This window comes from Oncorhynchus mykiss, chromosome 5, assembly GCF_013265735.2.
Source record: "Oncorhynchus mykiss isolate Arlee chromosome 5, USDA_OmykA_1.1, whole genome shotgun sequence".
Classification (NCBI taxonomy): Eukaryota; Metazoa; Chordata; class Actinopteri; order Salmoniformes; family Salmonidae; genus Oncorhynchus; species Oncorhynchus mykiss.
In genome coordinates, this window is record NC_048569.1 from 12,966,877 (window position 1) to 12,982,422 (window position 15,546).

Sequence of the window (15,546 nt, forward strand, 5' to 3'; positions counted from 1 at the left end):
ATAGTTTCCCTGTCTATATCTACTGTTTCCCAGGCTCTATTGTTTTCCATTCTCTTTTGTTTCCCAGTCTCTATTGTTTCCCAGTCTCTATTGTTTCCCAGACTCTATAGTTACCCAGTCTCTATTGTTTCCCAGTCTCTATAGTTTCCCAGACTCTATTGTTTCCCAGACTCTATTGTTTCCCAGACTCTATCTATTGTTTCCAGGACCCTATCTATTGTTTCCCAGTCTCTATAGTTTCCCAGTCTCTATAGTTTCCCAGTCTCTATAGTTTCCCAGTCTCTATAGTTTCCCAGTCTCTATAGTTTTCCAGTCTCTATAGTTTCCCAGACTATATTGTTTCCCAGTCTCTATAGTTTCCCAGTCTCTATAGTTTTCCAGTCTCTATAGTTTCCCAGACTATATTGTTTCCCAGTCTCTATAGTTTCCCAGACTCTGTTTCCCAGACTATATTGTTTCCAAGACCCTATCTATTGTTTCCCAGACTCTATAGTTTCCCACACTATATTGTGTCCCAGTCTCTATTGTTTCCCAGTCTCTATAGTTTCCCTGTCTATATCTACTGTTTCCCAGGCTTTAGTGTTTCCCAGTCTCTATAGTTTCCCTGTCTATATCTACTGTTTCCCAGGCTCTATTGTTTCCCAGGCTCTTTTGTTTCCCAGCCTCTTTTGTTTCCCAGTCTCTATTGTTTCCCAGACTCTATTGTTTCCCTGTCTATATCTATTGTTTCCACAGACTCTATTGTTTCCCAGACTCTATTGTTTCCCTGTCTATATATATTGTTTCCCGGGCTCTATAGTTTCTCACTCTATAGTTTCCCAGTCTCTATAGTTTCCCAGACTCTATTGTTTCCCAGTCTTTATAGTTTCCCTGTCTATATCTACTGTTTCCCAGGCTCTATAGTTTCCCAGACTCTATTGTTTCCCAGTCTCTTTTGTTTCCCAGTCTCTATAGTTTCCCTGTCTATATCTACTGTTTCCCAGGCTCTATAGTTTCCCAGGCTCTATAGTTTCCCAGACTCTATTGTTTCCCAGTCTCTTTTGTTTCCCAGTCTCTATAGTTTCCCTGTCTATATATACTGTTTCCCAGTCTCTATTGTTTCCCAGTCTCTATAGTTTCCCAGTCTCTATAGTTTCCCAGTCTCTATTGTTTCCCAGTCTCTATAGTTTCCCTGTCTATATCTACTGTTTCCCAGGCTCTATTGTTTCCCAGTCTCTATAGTTTCCCTGTCTATATCTACTGTTTCCCAGGCTCTATTGTTTTCCATTCTCTTTTGTTTCCCAGTCTCTATTGTTTCCCAGTCTCTATTGTTTCCCAGACTCTATAGTTACCCAGTCTCTATTGTTTCCCAGTCTCTATAGTTTCCCAGACTCTATTGTTTCCCAGACTCTATTGTTTCCCAGACTCTATCTATTGTTTCCAAGACCCTATCTATTGTTTCCCAGACTCTGTTTCCCAGACTCTATCTATTGTTTCCAAGACCCTATCTATTGTTTCCCAGTCTCTATAGTTTCCCAGTCTCTATAGTTTCCCAGTCTCTATAGTTTCCCAGTCTCTATAGTTTCCCAGTCTCTATAGTTTTCCAGTCTCTATAGTTTCCCAGTCTCTATTGTTTCCCAGTCTCTATTGTTTCCCAGACTCTATAGTTACCCAGTCTCTATTGTTTCCCAGTCTCTATAGTTTCCCAGACTCTATTGTTTCCCAGACTCTATTGTTTCCCAGACTCTATCTATTGTTTCCAAGACCCTATCTATTGTTTCCCAGTCTCTATTGTTTCCCAGTCTCTATAGTTTCCCAGTCTCTATAGTTTCCCAGTCTCTATAGTTTCCCAGTCTCTATAGTTTCCCAGTCTCTATAGTTTTCCAGTCTCTATAGTTTCCCAGACTATATTGTTTCCCAGTCTCTATAGTTTCCCAGACTCTGTTTCCCAGACTATATTGTTTCCAAGACCCCATCTATTGTTTCCCAGACTCTATAGTTTCCCACACTATATTGTGTCCCAGTCTCTATTGTTTCCCAGTCTCTATAGTTTCCCTGTCTATATCTACTGTTTCCCAGGCTTTAGTGTTTCCCAGTCTCTATAGTTTCCCTGTCTATATCTACTGTTTCCCAGGCTCTATTGTTTCCCAGGCTCTATTGTTTCCCAGTCTCTTTTGTTTCCCAGTCTCTATTGTTTCCCAGACTCTATTGTTTCCCTGTCTATATCTATTGTTTCCACAGACTCTATTGTTTCCCAGACTCTATTGTTTCCCTGTCTATATATATTGTTTCCCGGGCTCTATAGTTTCTCACTCTATAGTTTCCCAGTCTCTATAGTTTCCCAGACTCTATTGTTTCCCAGTCTTTATAGTTTCCCTGTCTATATCTACTGTTTCCCAGGCTCTATAGTTTCCCAGACTCTATTGTTTCCCAGTCTCTTTTGTTTCCCAGTCTCTATAGTTTCCCTGTCTATATCTACTGTTTCCCAGGCTCTATAGTTTCCCAGGCTCTATAGTTTCCCAGACTCTATTGTTTCCCAGTCTCTTTTGTTTCCCAGTCTCTATAGTTTCCCTGTCTATATATACTGTTTCCCAGTCTCTATTGTTTCCCAGTCTCTATAGTTTCCCAGTCTCTATAGTTTCCCAGTCTCTATTGTTTCCCAGTCTCTATAGTTTCCCTGTCTATATCTACTGTTTCCCAGGCTCTATTGTTTCCCAGTCTCTATAGTTTCCCTGTCTATATCTACTGTTTCCCAGGCTCTATTGTTTTCCATTCTCTTTTGTTTCCCAGTCTCTATTGTTTCCCAGTCTCTATTGTTTCCCAGACTCTATAGTTACCCAGTCTCTATTGTTTCCCAGTCTCTATAGTTTCCCAGACTCTATTGTTTCCCAGACTCTATTGTTTCCCAGACTCTATCTATTGTTTCCAGGACCCTATCTATTGTTTCCCAGTCTCTATAGTTTCCCAGTCTCTATAGTTTCCCAGTCTCTATAGTTTCCCAGTCTCTATAGTTTCCCAGTCTCTATAGTTTTCCAGTCTCTATAGTTTCCCAGACTATATTGTTTCCCAGTCTCTATAGTTTCCCAGTCTCTATAGTTTTCCAGTCTCTATAGTTTCCCAGACTATATTGTTTCCCAGTCTCTATAGTTTCCCAGACTCTGTTTCCCAGACTATATTGTTTCCAAGACCCTATCTATTGTTTCCCAGACTCTATAGTTTCCCACACTATATTGTGTCCCAGTCTCTATTGTTTCCCAGTCTCTATAGTTTCCCTGTCTATATCTACTGTTTCCCAGGCTTTAGTGTTTCCCAGTCTCTATAGTTTCCCTGTCTATATCTACTGTTTCCCAGGCTCTATTGTTTCCCAGGCTCTTTTGTTTCCCAGTCTCTTTTGTTTCCCAGTCTCTATTGTTTCCCAGACTCTATTGTTTCCCTGTCTATATCTATTGTTTCCACAGACTCTATTGTTTCCCAGACTCTATTGTTTCCCTGTCTATATATATTGTTTCCCGGGCTCTATAGTTTCTCACTCTATAGTTTCCCAGTCTCTATAGTTTCCCAGACTCTATTGTTTCCCAGTCTTTATAGTTTCCCTGTCTATATCTACTGTTTCCCAGGCTCTATAGTTTCCCAGACTCTATTGTTTCCCAGTCTCTTTTGTTTCCCAGTCTCTATAGTTTCCCTGTCTATATCTACTGTTTCCCAGGCTCTATAGTTTCCCAGGCTCTATAGTTTCCCAGACTCTATTGTTTCCCAGTCTCTTTTGTTTCCCAGTCTCTATAGTTTCCCTGTCTATATATACTGTTTCCCAGTCTCTATTGTTTCCCAGTCTCTATAGTTTCCCAGTCTCTATAGTTTCCCAGTCTCTATTGTTTCCCAGTCTCTATAGTTTCCCTGTCTATATCTACTGTTTCCCAGGCTCTATTGTTTCCCAGTCTCTATAGTTTCCCTGTCTATATCTACTGTTTCCCAGGCTCTATTGTTTTCCATTCTCTTTTGTTTCCCAGTCTCTATTGTTTCCCAGTCTCTATTGTTTCCCAGACTCTATAGTTACCCAGTCTCTATTGTTTCCCAGTCTCTATAGTTTCCCAGACTCTATTGTTTCCCAGACTCTATTGTTTCCCAGACTCTATCTATTGTTTCCAAGACCCTATCTATTGTTTCCCAGACTCTGTTTCCCAGACTCTATCTATTGTTTCCAAGACCCTATCTATTGTTTCCCAGTCTCTATAGTTTCCCAGTCTCTATAGTTTCCCAGTCTCTATAGTTTCCCAGTCTCTATAGTTTCCCAGTCTCTATAGTTTTCCAGTCTCTATAGTTTCCCAGACTATATTGTTTCCCAGTCTCTATAGTTTCTCAGACTCTGTTTCCCAGACTATATTGTTTCCAAGACCCTATCTATTGTTTCCCAGACTCTATAGTTTCCCACACTATATTGTGTCCCAGTCTCTTTTGTTTCCCAGTCTCTTTTGTTTCCCAGTCTCTATTGTTTCCCAGTCTCTATAGTTTCCCTGTCTATATCTACTGTTTCCCAGGCTTTAGTGTTTCCCAGTCTCTATAGTTTCCCTGTCTATATCTACTGTTTCCCAGGCTCTATTGTTTCCCCAGGCTCTATTGTTTCCCCGTCTCTTTTGTTTCCCAGTCTCTATTGTTTCCCAGACTCTATTGTTTCCCTGTCTATATCTATTGTTTCCACAGACTCTATTGTTTCCCAGACTCTATTGTTTCCCTGTCTATATATATTGTTTCCCGGGCTCTATAGTTTCTCACTCTATAGTTTCCCAGTCTCTATAGTTTCCCAGACTCTATTGTTTCCCAGTCTTTATAGTTTCCCTGTCTATATCTACTGTTTCCCAGGCTCTATAGTTTCCCAGACTCTATTGTTTCCCAGTCTCTTTTGTTTCCCAGTCTCTATAGTTTCCCTGTCTATATCTACTGTTTCCCAGGCTCTATAGTTTCCCAGGCTCTATAGTTTCCCAGACTATTGTTTCCCAGTCTCTTTTGTTTCCCAGTCTCTATAGTTTCCCTGTCTATATATACTGTTTCCCAGTCTCTATTGTTTCCCAGTCTCTATAGTTTCCCAGTCTCTATAGTTTCCCAGACTCTATTGTTTCCCAGTCTCTTTTGTTTCCCAGTCTCTATAGTTTCCCTGTCTATATATACTGTGTCCCAGTCTCTTTTGTTTCCCAGTCTCTATTGTTTCCCAGTCTCTATAGTTTCCCAGACTCTATTGTTTCCCAGACTCTATTGTTTCCCAGACTCTATCTATTGTTTCCAAGACCCTATCTATTGTTTCCCAGTCTCTATAGTTTCCCAGTCTCTATAGTTTCCCAGTCTCTATAGTTTCCCAGTCTCTATAGTTTCCCAGTCTCTATAGTTTCCCAGTCTCTATAGTTTCCCAGTCTCTATAGTTTCCCAGTCTCTATAGTTTCCCAGACTATATTGTTTCCCAGTCTCTATAGTTTCCCAGACTATATTGTTTCCAAGACCCTATCTATTGTTTCCCAGACTCTATATTTTCCAAGACCCCCCCCCCCCCCCCCCCCCCCCCCACACACACACACACTAATTAGTCTTGTAGTTCTTTCCTACCTCCTCCCACTGAGTTTGACCCTCTGGGTTAGGGTCAGGGCTGGGGGCAGCTTGGGCAGCTGGAAATACCAGATCACATTTGACCTCTAACCCCTCACTGAACCCCATGACCTCTGACCACACCTGGTCTCTAGCTGTAGGGTTGCTCTGTTATGACACATCCTACACCATCCAAGGTTTAGGGTTCACCACATTTTTTTGCGGAATGTCTTTGGTGTCAGACAGGAGAAGATCACTATATTCTGTGTGGATATGACATTTTACCTATCAACTGAAATTCACATACGGGCTAATGTCTAAGCATGTGTATTGACATATCAACATGCATATGGGCTAACATATGTGCACAATATTTTCTGTGTCTGTGTCCGTTAGTGTAACTCGATTGGAATAGTTTGTTTTATTTTTTATATTTCCACAGGCCCGTCCACCTAGGCCTCAGGTGGCCAAGAGACCTCGCAGCAACGTGGGCCTGGAGAGTAGCCCTGAACAGTAAGACCACCAAGCTACACTATACACATCACCATCATCGTCATCACCTAGTTCCTCATAATCTACACTATACATATCCTCAAATCACCCATCATCTTCATCACCTAGTCCCTCATAATCTACACTATACACATCCTCATCACCCATCATCCTCACCATCATCGTCATCACCTAGTTCCTCATAATATACACTATACACATCCTCAAATCACCCATCTTCATCATCACCATCTTCATCACCTAGTTCCTAATAAGCTACACACTTACTGAGGTCTGCAACTACAACAGATTGTTTTAGTTTTCATTTGGACAGGGTTCTCCAGCTCCAGTGCTGGATAGATACTGGATGTGCAGGCTTTTGCTCAAGCCCTTCAGAAATCCAAAAAGGAAGAACACAATTAGTTGATTATTTTGGACTGAAGTTGGAGAACCCTGTCCTATACTAATAATGAGGAACTTGCAACTATACCCACTACCATGTTATTGACACATACACAAACACTTCATCTACATACTCACTACCAGAAACGCACATATTAGCCGCAGTATAATGTATGCAGATACATTCCATGATATCCCTGGAAACCCTCTATTTATGTTGGTACTCAGCCCCACAGTCCCAGAAGCTTGTATGAAAGCTTCTGAGGGCTAGTGTGGCATGAAGCTAACCATTGGGAGTTAGCCAATTTCACAGTCTCCTAAGGTGTAGAGTAGCATGAAGCTAACCATTGGGAGTTAGCCAATTTCACGGTCTCCTGAGGTGTAGAGTAGCATGAAGCTAACCATTGGGAGTTAGCCAATTTCACGGTCTCCTGAGGTGTAGAGTAGTATGAAGCTAACCATTGGGAGTTAGCCAATTTCACGGTCTCCTGAGGTGTAGAGTAGCATGAAGCTAACCATTGGGAGTTAGCCAATTTCACGGTCTCCTGAGGTGTAGAGTAGCATGAAGCTAACCATTGGGAGTTAGCCAATTTCACAGTCTCCTGAGGTGTAGAGTAGCATGAAGCTAACCATTGGGAGTTAGCCAATTTCACGGTCTCCTGAGGTGTAGAGTAGCATGAAGCTAACCATTGGGAGTTAGCCAATTTCACAGTCTCCTGAGGTGTAGAGTAGCATGAAGCTAACCATTGGGAGCTAGCCAATTTCACAGTCTCCTGAGGTGTGGAGTAGCATGAAGCTAACCATTGGGATTTAGCCAATTTCACAGTCTCCTGAGGTGTGGAGTAGCATGAAGCTAACCATTGGGATTTAGCCAATTTCACAGTCTCCTGAGGTGTAGAGTAGCATGAAGCTAACCATTGGGAGTTAGCCAATTTCACAGTCTCCTGAGGTGTAGAGTAGCATGAAGCTAACCATTGGGAGTTAGCCAATTTCACAGTCTCCTGAGGTGTAGAGTAGCATGAAGCTAACCATTGGGAGTTAGCCAATTTCACAGTCTCCTGAGGTGTAGAGTAGCATGAAGCTAACCATTGGGAGTTAGCCAATTTCACAGTCTCCTGAGGTGTAGAGTAGCATGGAGCTAACCATTGGGAGTTAGCCAATTTCACAGTCTCCTGAGGTGTAGAGTAGCATGAAGCTAACCATTGGGAGTTAGCCAATTTCACAGTCTCCTGAGGTGTAGAGTAGCATGAAGCTAACCATTGGGAGTTAGCCAACTACTCTCAATACATTACACCTCTGGGTTTTCAGTTCATAGTGTGTTTGAACCTTTCTCAGTTAAGTCACAATCAAATATTCATGGAGTTTTTAGGCTGGACTTGGCCACTAGATTAACAAAGCTGTAACAATCTAAGTGTTTTATTCAAAGGTTGTGGGAATGCTTATTTGTTTTTTTATACAATGCGTGGGTCTAATCCTGAATGCTGATTGGTTAAAAGTTAAAAACCACTTGATTGAAGACTCACAGACGACACTCAGACTCGTGTTTGGTGAAGTCTACATATGTTTGCTGCCCTCTTGTGGCCTATGAAAATAAGTTGTTGGATTGGTCTGTTACCAATGAAGAAAAATATGTCACAGGCCAAGACTAAGATTTCTCTCTTTCAGTCTTTTTCAATCATCTCTCCATTTCTCACACCTTATTGAAAAACAAATAAATAATTCAATCAAATTAAAGTGTTCTGTTCTATATCTTTCAGTCATACATAAATTATTTTTTAAAGATAACCTTTCACACAAAATCATCTGATATACAAAAAATGATTCAATTTTCTTTCTCTTTGTCTCTCTCTCTCTCTCTCTCTCTCTCTCTCTCTCTCTCCATCCTCTCTTTCTCTCTCTCTCGCTGCTCTGTGTGGGATATGGGATATCTCTTTATCTCTCTCTCTCTCTCTCTCCATCCTCTCTCTCTCTCTCGCTGCTCTGTGTGGGATATGGGATATCTCTTTATCTCTCCTTCCTTTTCTATCACTGTCATTCCCTTTCTTTCTCTCTCTGCCTATGCTTATCTACCTCCCCTAGTGGTGGCCGTCCCACACGTCACTACACAGTCTTTCTGTCCGAGGACTCATCAGGCGACGAGCTGCAGCACGAAGACCACTCCATTGCCAGCTTCCCCGAGAACTTTCTCTTCTCTGCCCCCTTCGAATGGTCACCCCTGTACGCTGCACTCCTACCTATGATAATGCACTCACTTCATTGTGTAGTGCTTCTTTGATTGGCTTATCTCCGTCCGGCTCGATGCATGATTGGGCAGCTGATCCGCAACTCTTCCAATGTTTTTTCTTTGATTGTTTTCTGATTGGCTGAACACGATCTCTTTCTGCTGTCTGCATTATGTTTTGTAGTCCATCTCTCAAATGGTTTTTGGCTCCATTGCCAGCAAACATTAATATCTGCTGCAATAGTAGCTTATCATGTAGCAAAACAAAGCAGGCCTCAGTCAGGCAAGTGTAGAGACAGCAAGTGTAGAGACAGCAAGTGTAGAGACAGCAAGTGTAGAGACAGCAAGTGTAGAGACAGCAAGTGTAGAGACAGCAAGTGTAGCGACAGCAAGTGTAGCGACAACAAGTGTAGAGACAGATTGCCGTTCAAACAGGCAGGAATACAGCATAATCCGTATGATATGATGTAGGATGTATTTCTGCCTGCTTGAACGGCAGTAAGCTCAGGTACACATGAAAACATGACATGACCCTGAGAATCGATAGAACATCGCTCCGATATGCACAGAAATGATATAACATTCAAAATGGTTGAATCTTTCCTTTAATAGTCGTATCTATGTGCTGGGACTGTAACAGTGTAACTGCTCACAGAGGTGGGTAACTCCAGTCCTCGGGGGTCTGATTGGTGTCACAGTTTTTCTCCATCCCTAGTAAACACAGCTGATTAATCAAATTGTGTTCTAAACTGAAGATCATGATTGGTGTCACAGTTTTGCCTCCATTAATCAATTAATCAGGCCCCCGAGGACTGGAGTTGCCCACCCCTGTCAACAGTTTACTGTACTGAATGTGACAATATTAATTATGTGCAACTGTGCGTGCAGCCTTGCACACATGCATGTAACTAATTAAATAATTTGTCCTACAGGCCGCCTCCTTACCGCTCCCTGAAAGAGGCGGAGGAGGGGGAGGAGCCCATCAGCGGCCCCTCCTACACAGCCCCGCCCAGCCCAGTGATGGAGAAGTTTGCTGATATCAACCTGCTGGGGAACATGTTCAGCTGCTTGGACGAGCCTGAGGGACAGCAACTCAGCCTGGCCAAGAGCCTGGAGGACCTCCGCACACCCAAAGACCCCCAGGAGCAGCAGAAATTAATCTACCAGGTACCAGAGGACACGTGGGACATGGTGGCTACAGACCTGGATCAAAAATGGATTTCAGGGGTCTGAAACTCCCGGTTTGCGTGCCAAAAACAGCCCACGAGCCGGTTAAAAAAACTGTTCGACTTCTGTGGTCCATTATCTATACTCATGTTACATTATATAGCATTTGATAGTACAGGTTATCAGCTGTTTTAGTCTCTTGTTTCTTTCCTCTGTAGCGGATGGACCTGAGTGGCACCCTTCCAGGCCTCAAGCACTCCAACCCCTACAACAAGATGTGGAGCATGCATGGGCAGGATGATATGGCCATGTCCGGCCGGGTGTCTCCGAATTGGGACCGACCCCTGTCCGTGCCCCCCCCTGACCTGGAAGAGCTGCAGCCCCCTAGCCGAGAGAGCTTCGGTCCCGGGGTCCTCGAGCGGCCGGATCTCTTCACCAGCCACAGCCAAGGGGAGTGCATCACCATCCCCCGTCCCCAGGGAAGGAAAACCCCAGAGCCAGGTAAGGTCTTGGGTCCGCCACCAGTGCCCCAGCCCCGGATCAAGCCGGGGGTAGTGGGGGATGGTGGGACCACTACAGCAGGGGGGCAGGAGTTCCGGCAGGCCCTTGGGATGGGGGGTGACCTGATGCTGCAGCCCACCAAGATGGACTTCAATGACGGGGAGGATGTGGACCTGCTCAGCCTCCTGGACCCCCTGAACAACCCGGCCCAGACCACCACCACCCCAGCCTTGGCAGGGGAAGGAGCAGACTCACGGTCCTGTGCCGAACCTCCAACCTCCAGGCCTGTTCTCCCGCCACGTCCCTACCCTCAGAGCCTGCCCCCCTTCCACCAACACATGCCCCTGAACCCCTTCACCCCGCCCCTCGGCTACTCCACCCACAGACACTACTCGCCCACCGTAGCGGGGAATCCCTTCGGCGGCCGTGCCTACGGGCCTCCCGCCTCCACCTATTTCCACGCCTCCCCCCATGGTCACCCTCCTCACCCTCTTTCTACAATGCTGGGGCTCTACAGACTGTCCTCCCCCGTGGGGTCTACCCTCCCTCCTGGTATGGGATCCATGCGGTCTGCCTTCCCCAATCATGGCGGTCCTCCCCCCACCTCCTCAGGCAGCCACCATGCTCTCTCTAACCTGTTGGACTCCCCCTCGGTCCCCACCCCTAGCCTCGCCACTAGGGTACTGCCAAAGCCTCCCAACACTGCAGAGGACTCCAACGAGACTCAGGATCCCTTTGGGGACCTACTGGCCATGGCTAAGCCGGCCGCTGCACCACCTAAAAAGAAGGTGGAGGGCCTTCGGGGGAAGTGGGAGACTTTTGACTAACCCCCCTTTCCTTACTTTCCACGTGTGGGCGTTGTCTTATTCACCTCTTCCCTGCACCAGCTTATGCTGCTGACCAATGAGTAACAGAGTCTGTGTGTCAGGCGACCAATCAAGAGGCTGGGTTCCAAGCTGTCCCCTCTCCCCCGTCTCCCCCTCTGCTAAATGTCGGGGTTCACACCTCACTCTTTCTCTCTCTCCCTCTCTCTCCCCCTCCTCTCTCCGTCTCTCTCTGTCTCTATGTTTCTCTCTCTCTCCGTCTCTCTCTGTCTCTGTTTCTCTCTCTCTCCGTCTTTCTCTGTTTCTCTATGTTTCTCTCTCTCTCTCCCTCTCTCTCCCCCTCCTCTCTCCGTCTCTCTCTCTCCTCTCTCTCCTCTCTCTCTCCCTCTCTTTCTGTCTCTCTCTCTCCCTCTCTGTTTCTCTCTGTCTCTATCCGTCTCTCTCTGTCTCTCTCTCTCTCCCCCTCCTCTCTCCCTCTGTTTCTCTTTCTCTCTCTCCGTCTCTCTCTGTCTCTCCCTCTCTCTCTGTCTCTCTCTCTCCCCCTCCTCTCTCCCTCTCTCTCGGTCTCCCTCTCTCTCTCTCCGTCTCTCTCTATGTCTCTCCCTCTCTCTCTGTCTCCCTCTTTCTATGTCTCCCTCTCTCTCTGTCTCTCTCTCCCTCTCTCTCTGTTTCTATGTTTCTCTCTCTCTCTCTCCCCCCTCCTCTCTCTCTCCTCTCTCTCTCTCTCCTCTCTCTCTTCTCTCTCTCCTCTCTCTATGTCTCTCTCTCCCCTCTCTCTCCTCTCTCTCGTCCTTCAGTCTGGAATGGGACTCTCAACCCGGCCTTGCTTCTTTCAGTACGCTGTATATGCCAACCATGCACAGCCCATGCTAGCACGCTCTTGCACAGTATCCCTTGGTATTAGCTGTGTGTGTTCAATGCCTTCACTTAGACGTTAGCTTAGCTCAAACTGGAAGGCGTGTGGCCTCTAAAACACATCTTGACTCTATCCTGGGACCCGGCACCAAAAGGCCATCATGTCTCAGAAACTGTCAGAGCCGTGTCTGTTGCTACGATGGTAATGCTAATCATTAGAGTAGCTAGTAGTTTGTGGATTTCCCTGCTTAGCGGTGTTCTAGTCCGATCTGTGGCACATCACTAACATGCAGTCCGTCCACCCTCAATGTGTTCAGCGGCGTCATGTTTGTAGAGGAAACTCTTGAATGATACATGATTTTGTTTGCCTGGACTAACTAATGGACTGTTGTCATTGACTGAAGCAAATCCACCAGAACATTTTGACTGAACGGGGTTGGTTGTGGACCTTGGTTTACGTTATGCCGGTTACAGCAATCTTTCAGGTGAAACTTTTGCTAATTCATTTGTCAAACTTTAAGATGCCATGATTGTAAATTCCTATGTCGTAGGAGAGGACTATAGAACAACCATGTTGCACCAATCATGTTTGCTATTTAAACTCATCCCATGTATTCCCTAACCCTTTGTTAATTTTGGCCTTATTCTAAGTGTTATCATGTTTTCTGTGTCTGAGGACAGTGATCATCTACTACTGAGTCACTGGCTGCTTGCTCAGTGTGCTGCTACTATGTGTGCAAGAGTGTAAAGTATGTACTGACAAAATGGCTATCGTTGTCAGTTGCGATTGCAACGGATTGCCAGTGCGCTTCCGTTTGGATCCGAAATGACTCAAATCAGGACCTAGACCAAGAACTAAGACGACACTAGTCTGTGACACTATAGGACGTTTGTCCCGACAACTGCTACAAATAAACCCCCACCGCCTTGTGGGTAATCACATTCATGGAGTCATTGGGGCTAACATTTGGGAGAACTCCTACATGCTAAGGCTAACAGTGTGGTGGAAGATACAGTAAGGCTGTGGAGCAAAATCATGTCAAATGATGTCTGTGGACAATTTAATTGGAACACATCTTGGTCCTTGCTTTGTATGTAGAGGGAACAAAATAGAATGTACAGTGTATGATTGATTAAAGAGATATCAAGTACTGTGTCGGCTAATACTAGAAACATTAAGTCAAGTTTCATCTTTTGGAACTCCTCCTCAGAGTTAGCGCTTTTCTCCTCTCTGGTCACAACAGCTTATGGAGAACGGGACTAATGAGTTAGCAAGAACTTCAGTGACATTTAAGTCTTTCTTAGTCCATCCTCAAATGGTTTGCAAAATATTTCCCCCAGTTTTAGACAATGATTCACCTATACTACAATATGCATTTATAATATGGACCTTTTTAATTGATTTTGTCAAAAAGGTTTGCAAAATACAGCCAAAATACAGACTTTTCTCTGAAGCACGGTGTTAGTGACGTTGATTAGCTAGTCATACATTACTCAAGTTAGCGATAATTAATTCACAAGTGATTAGTGATTAGCTGTCAATATTTAACTGGCTATATCTAGACATCCCTAAGTATTCATTGTGTTTATAAGAAACACAATCATTAGTACTGCACTCACCCTTAGTATTCATTGAATAATAATACATGGGATTTATATATCGCTTTTCAAGGAACCCTATGGTTTGTATGCACCTTTCTTAGGGGCTGTGGTAACTTTTGATCAACTATACATTTGAAGTGTGGTTTAAGAATCCGAGCAATGCAAATGAAATCTCACTCTAACACTTGGTCAAGACAGCAGCACAGTATTTATTGAATGAGTGAACATTCAGTGACAACAGTCTTTGCCTTACCGTCAAGGATACTCCATTATGTTTTAATCCATATCTACGTTGGGCAAAAGTCCTTGGTGTGTCTATTTATTGCTGATGTAGATGGTGTCCATACCTCCACATCCCCTCCACATCCCCGTCCACATCCCCTGTATCTTCCCTCCACATCCCCTGTATCTTCCCTCCACATCCCCTGTATCTTCCCTCCACATCCCCTCCCCCTCCACATTCCCTTCCACTTCCCCTGTATCTTCCCTCCACATCCCCTGTCCACATCCCCTGTATCTTCCCTTCCACATCCCCTGTATCTTCCCTCCACATCCCCTGTCCACATCCCCTGTATCTTCCCTCCACATCCCCTGTCCACATCCCCTGTATCTTCCCTCCACATCCCCTGTCCACATCCCCTGCATCTTCCCTCCACATTCCCTTCCACATCCCCTGTATCTTCCCTCCACATCCCCTGTCCACACCCCCTGTATCTTCCCTTCACATCCCCTGTATCTTCCCTCCACATTCCCTTCCACATTCCCTGTATCTTCCCTACACCTTCCCTTCCACATCCCCTGTATCTCCCCTCCACAGCCCCTCCATATCCCCTCCACATCTCCTCCATATCCCCTCCACATCCCCTCCCCTCCACATCCCCTGTCCACATCCCCTGTATCTCCCCTCTATATCCCCTCCCCTCCATATCCCCTCCATATCCCCTTCCACATCCCCTGTATCTCCCCTCTATATCCCCTCCATATCCCCTCCCCTCCACATCCCCTCCATATCCCCTCCACCTCCCTTTCCCTCCACAACCCCTCCCTCCCTCCTCCACCTCCCCTTCCCTCCACCTCCCCTTCCCTCCACAACCCCTCCCTCCCTCCTCCACCTTCCCTTCCCTCCACCTTCCCTTCCCTCCACATCCCCTTCCCTCCACCTTCCCTTCCCTCCACATCCCCTTCCCTCCACCTTCCCTTCCCTCCACATCCCCTCCACCTTCCCTCCACCTCCTTTTTAGTTTTTTTCTGTTAGTTTTTCTCGTTTGTATATCTCTCACGATTATAAAGAACACAGTCACACAATCACTGCCTGGCTTCTTTTTATTCCCTTCTTTAGCTAGTAGTTGTACTGATTCTCTTATTTTCTAGCCATGTTTCTGTCTGCCACTCTCATTGGATCTGCAGTGTGATCTGCTTATTGACCACCCTATTCCCTGAAGTCAGACTGGAACTATTGTGTCTTCTGAAGACCCTTAGTAGTGTTTTTTGGACCTTGTGTGTTAATAAATTGGGTTCTAAGAAAGATCAATTACTTTCTCAGGATGTTTGTTTACAGTGTTTTTGGGGGGCAGATTCTTTTAGCATGTTGACCATTTATATTCAGATCTTATGAGCTGCAACACACAGATATAAAGGTAAGGTATTTCCCTCACAAATCAGAACCAGCCGTTGTTCCTCAAAGCTGGGCTCAGCTGCACTAGGCTAATGCTAACTAACTCCAAAAGCTCCTATAAATTGAAGGGACACTCGAGCAACTAGAGGTACAGTATCCATCGCCTTATAATTGAAAGGTGCTGACTCAGTTTTCTCAGTGTTTTTATTATAAGAATCTCCCGACAATTTTTTTTTTGTTAACACATATTTACAGTTCAATAACAACAAGGTTGTGTTTGTGTAGAATCCTCTATACAGTGCGGTCTTTATTGCATA

General features: G+C 45.0%; 1 protein-coding gene across 5 annotated transcripts in view; it reads left to right on the plus strand.

Moving 5' to 3' along the window:
- Positions 1-11,463, plus strand: part of LOC110523223 (DENN/MADD domain containing 1A) — a 175,508-nt gene extending 164,045 nt beyond the window's left edge. For 3 of the 5 annotated variants that reach the window (XM_036976817.1, XM_036976815.1, XM_036976816.1), the window contains 4 exons: positions 5,993-6,063; positions 8,524-8,661; positions 9,598-9,832; positions 10,051-11,463. In XM_036976817.1, the coding sequence (XP_036832712.1) occupies positions 5,993-6,063; positions 8,524-8,661; positions 9,598-9,832; positions 10,051-11,160 (1,554 nt within the window). In that variant the 3' untranslated portion in view covers positions 11,161-11,463. The remainder of the gene's footprint in view (positions 1-5,992; positions 6,064-8,523; positions 8,662-9,597; positions 9,833-10,050) is intronic. The other 2 variants (XM_036976818.1, XM_036976819.1) reach the window with 1 other exon arrangement.
- The last annotated feature ends 4,083 nt before the right edge of the window (positions 11,464-15,546 follow it).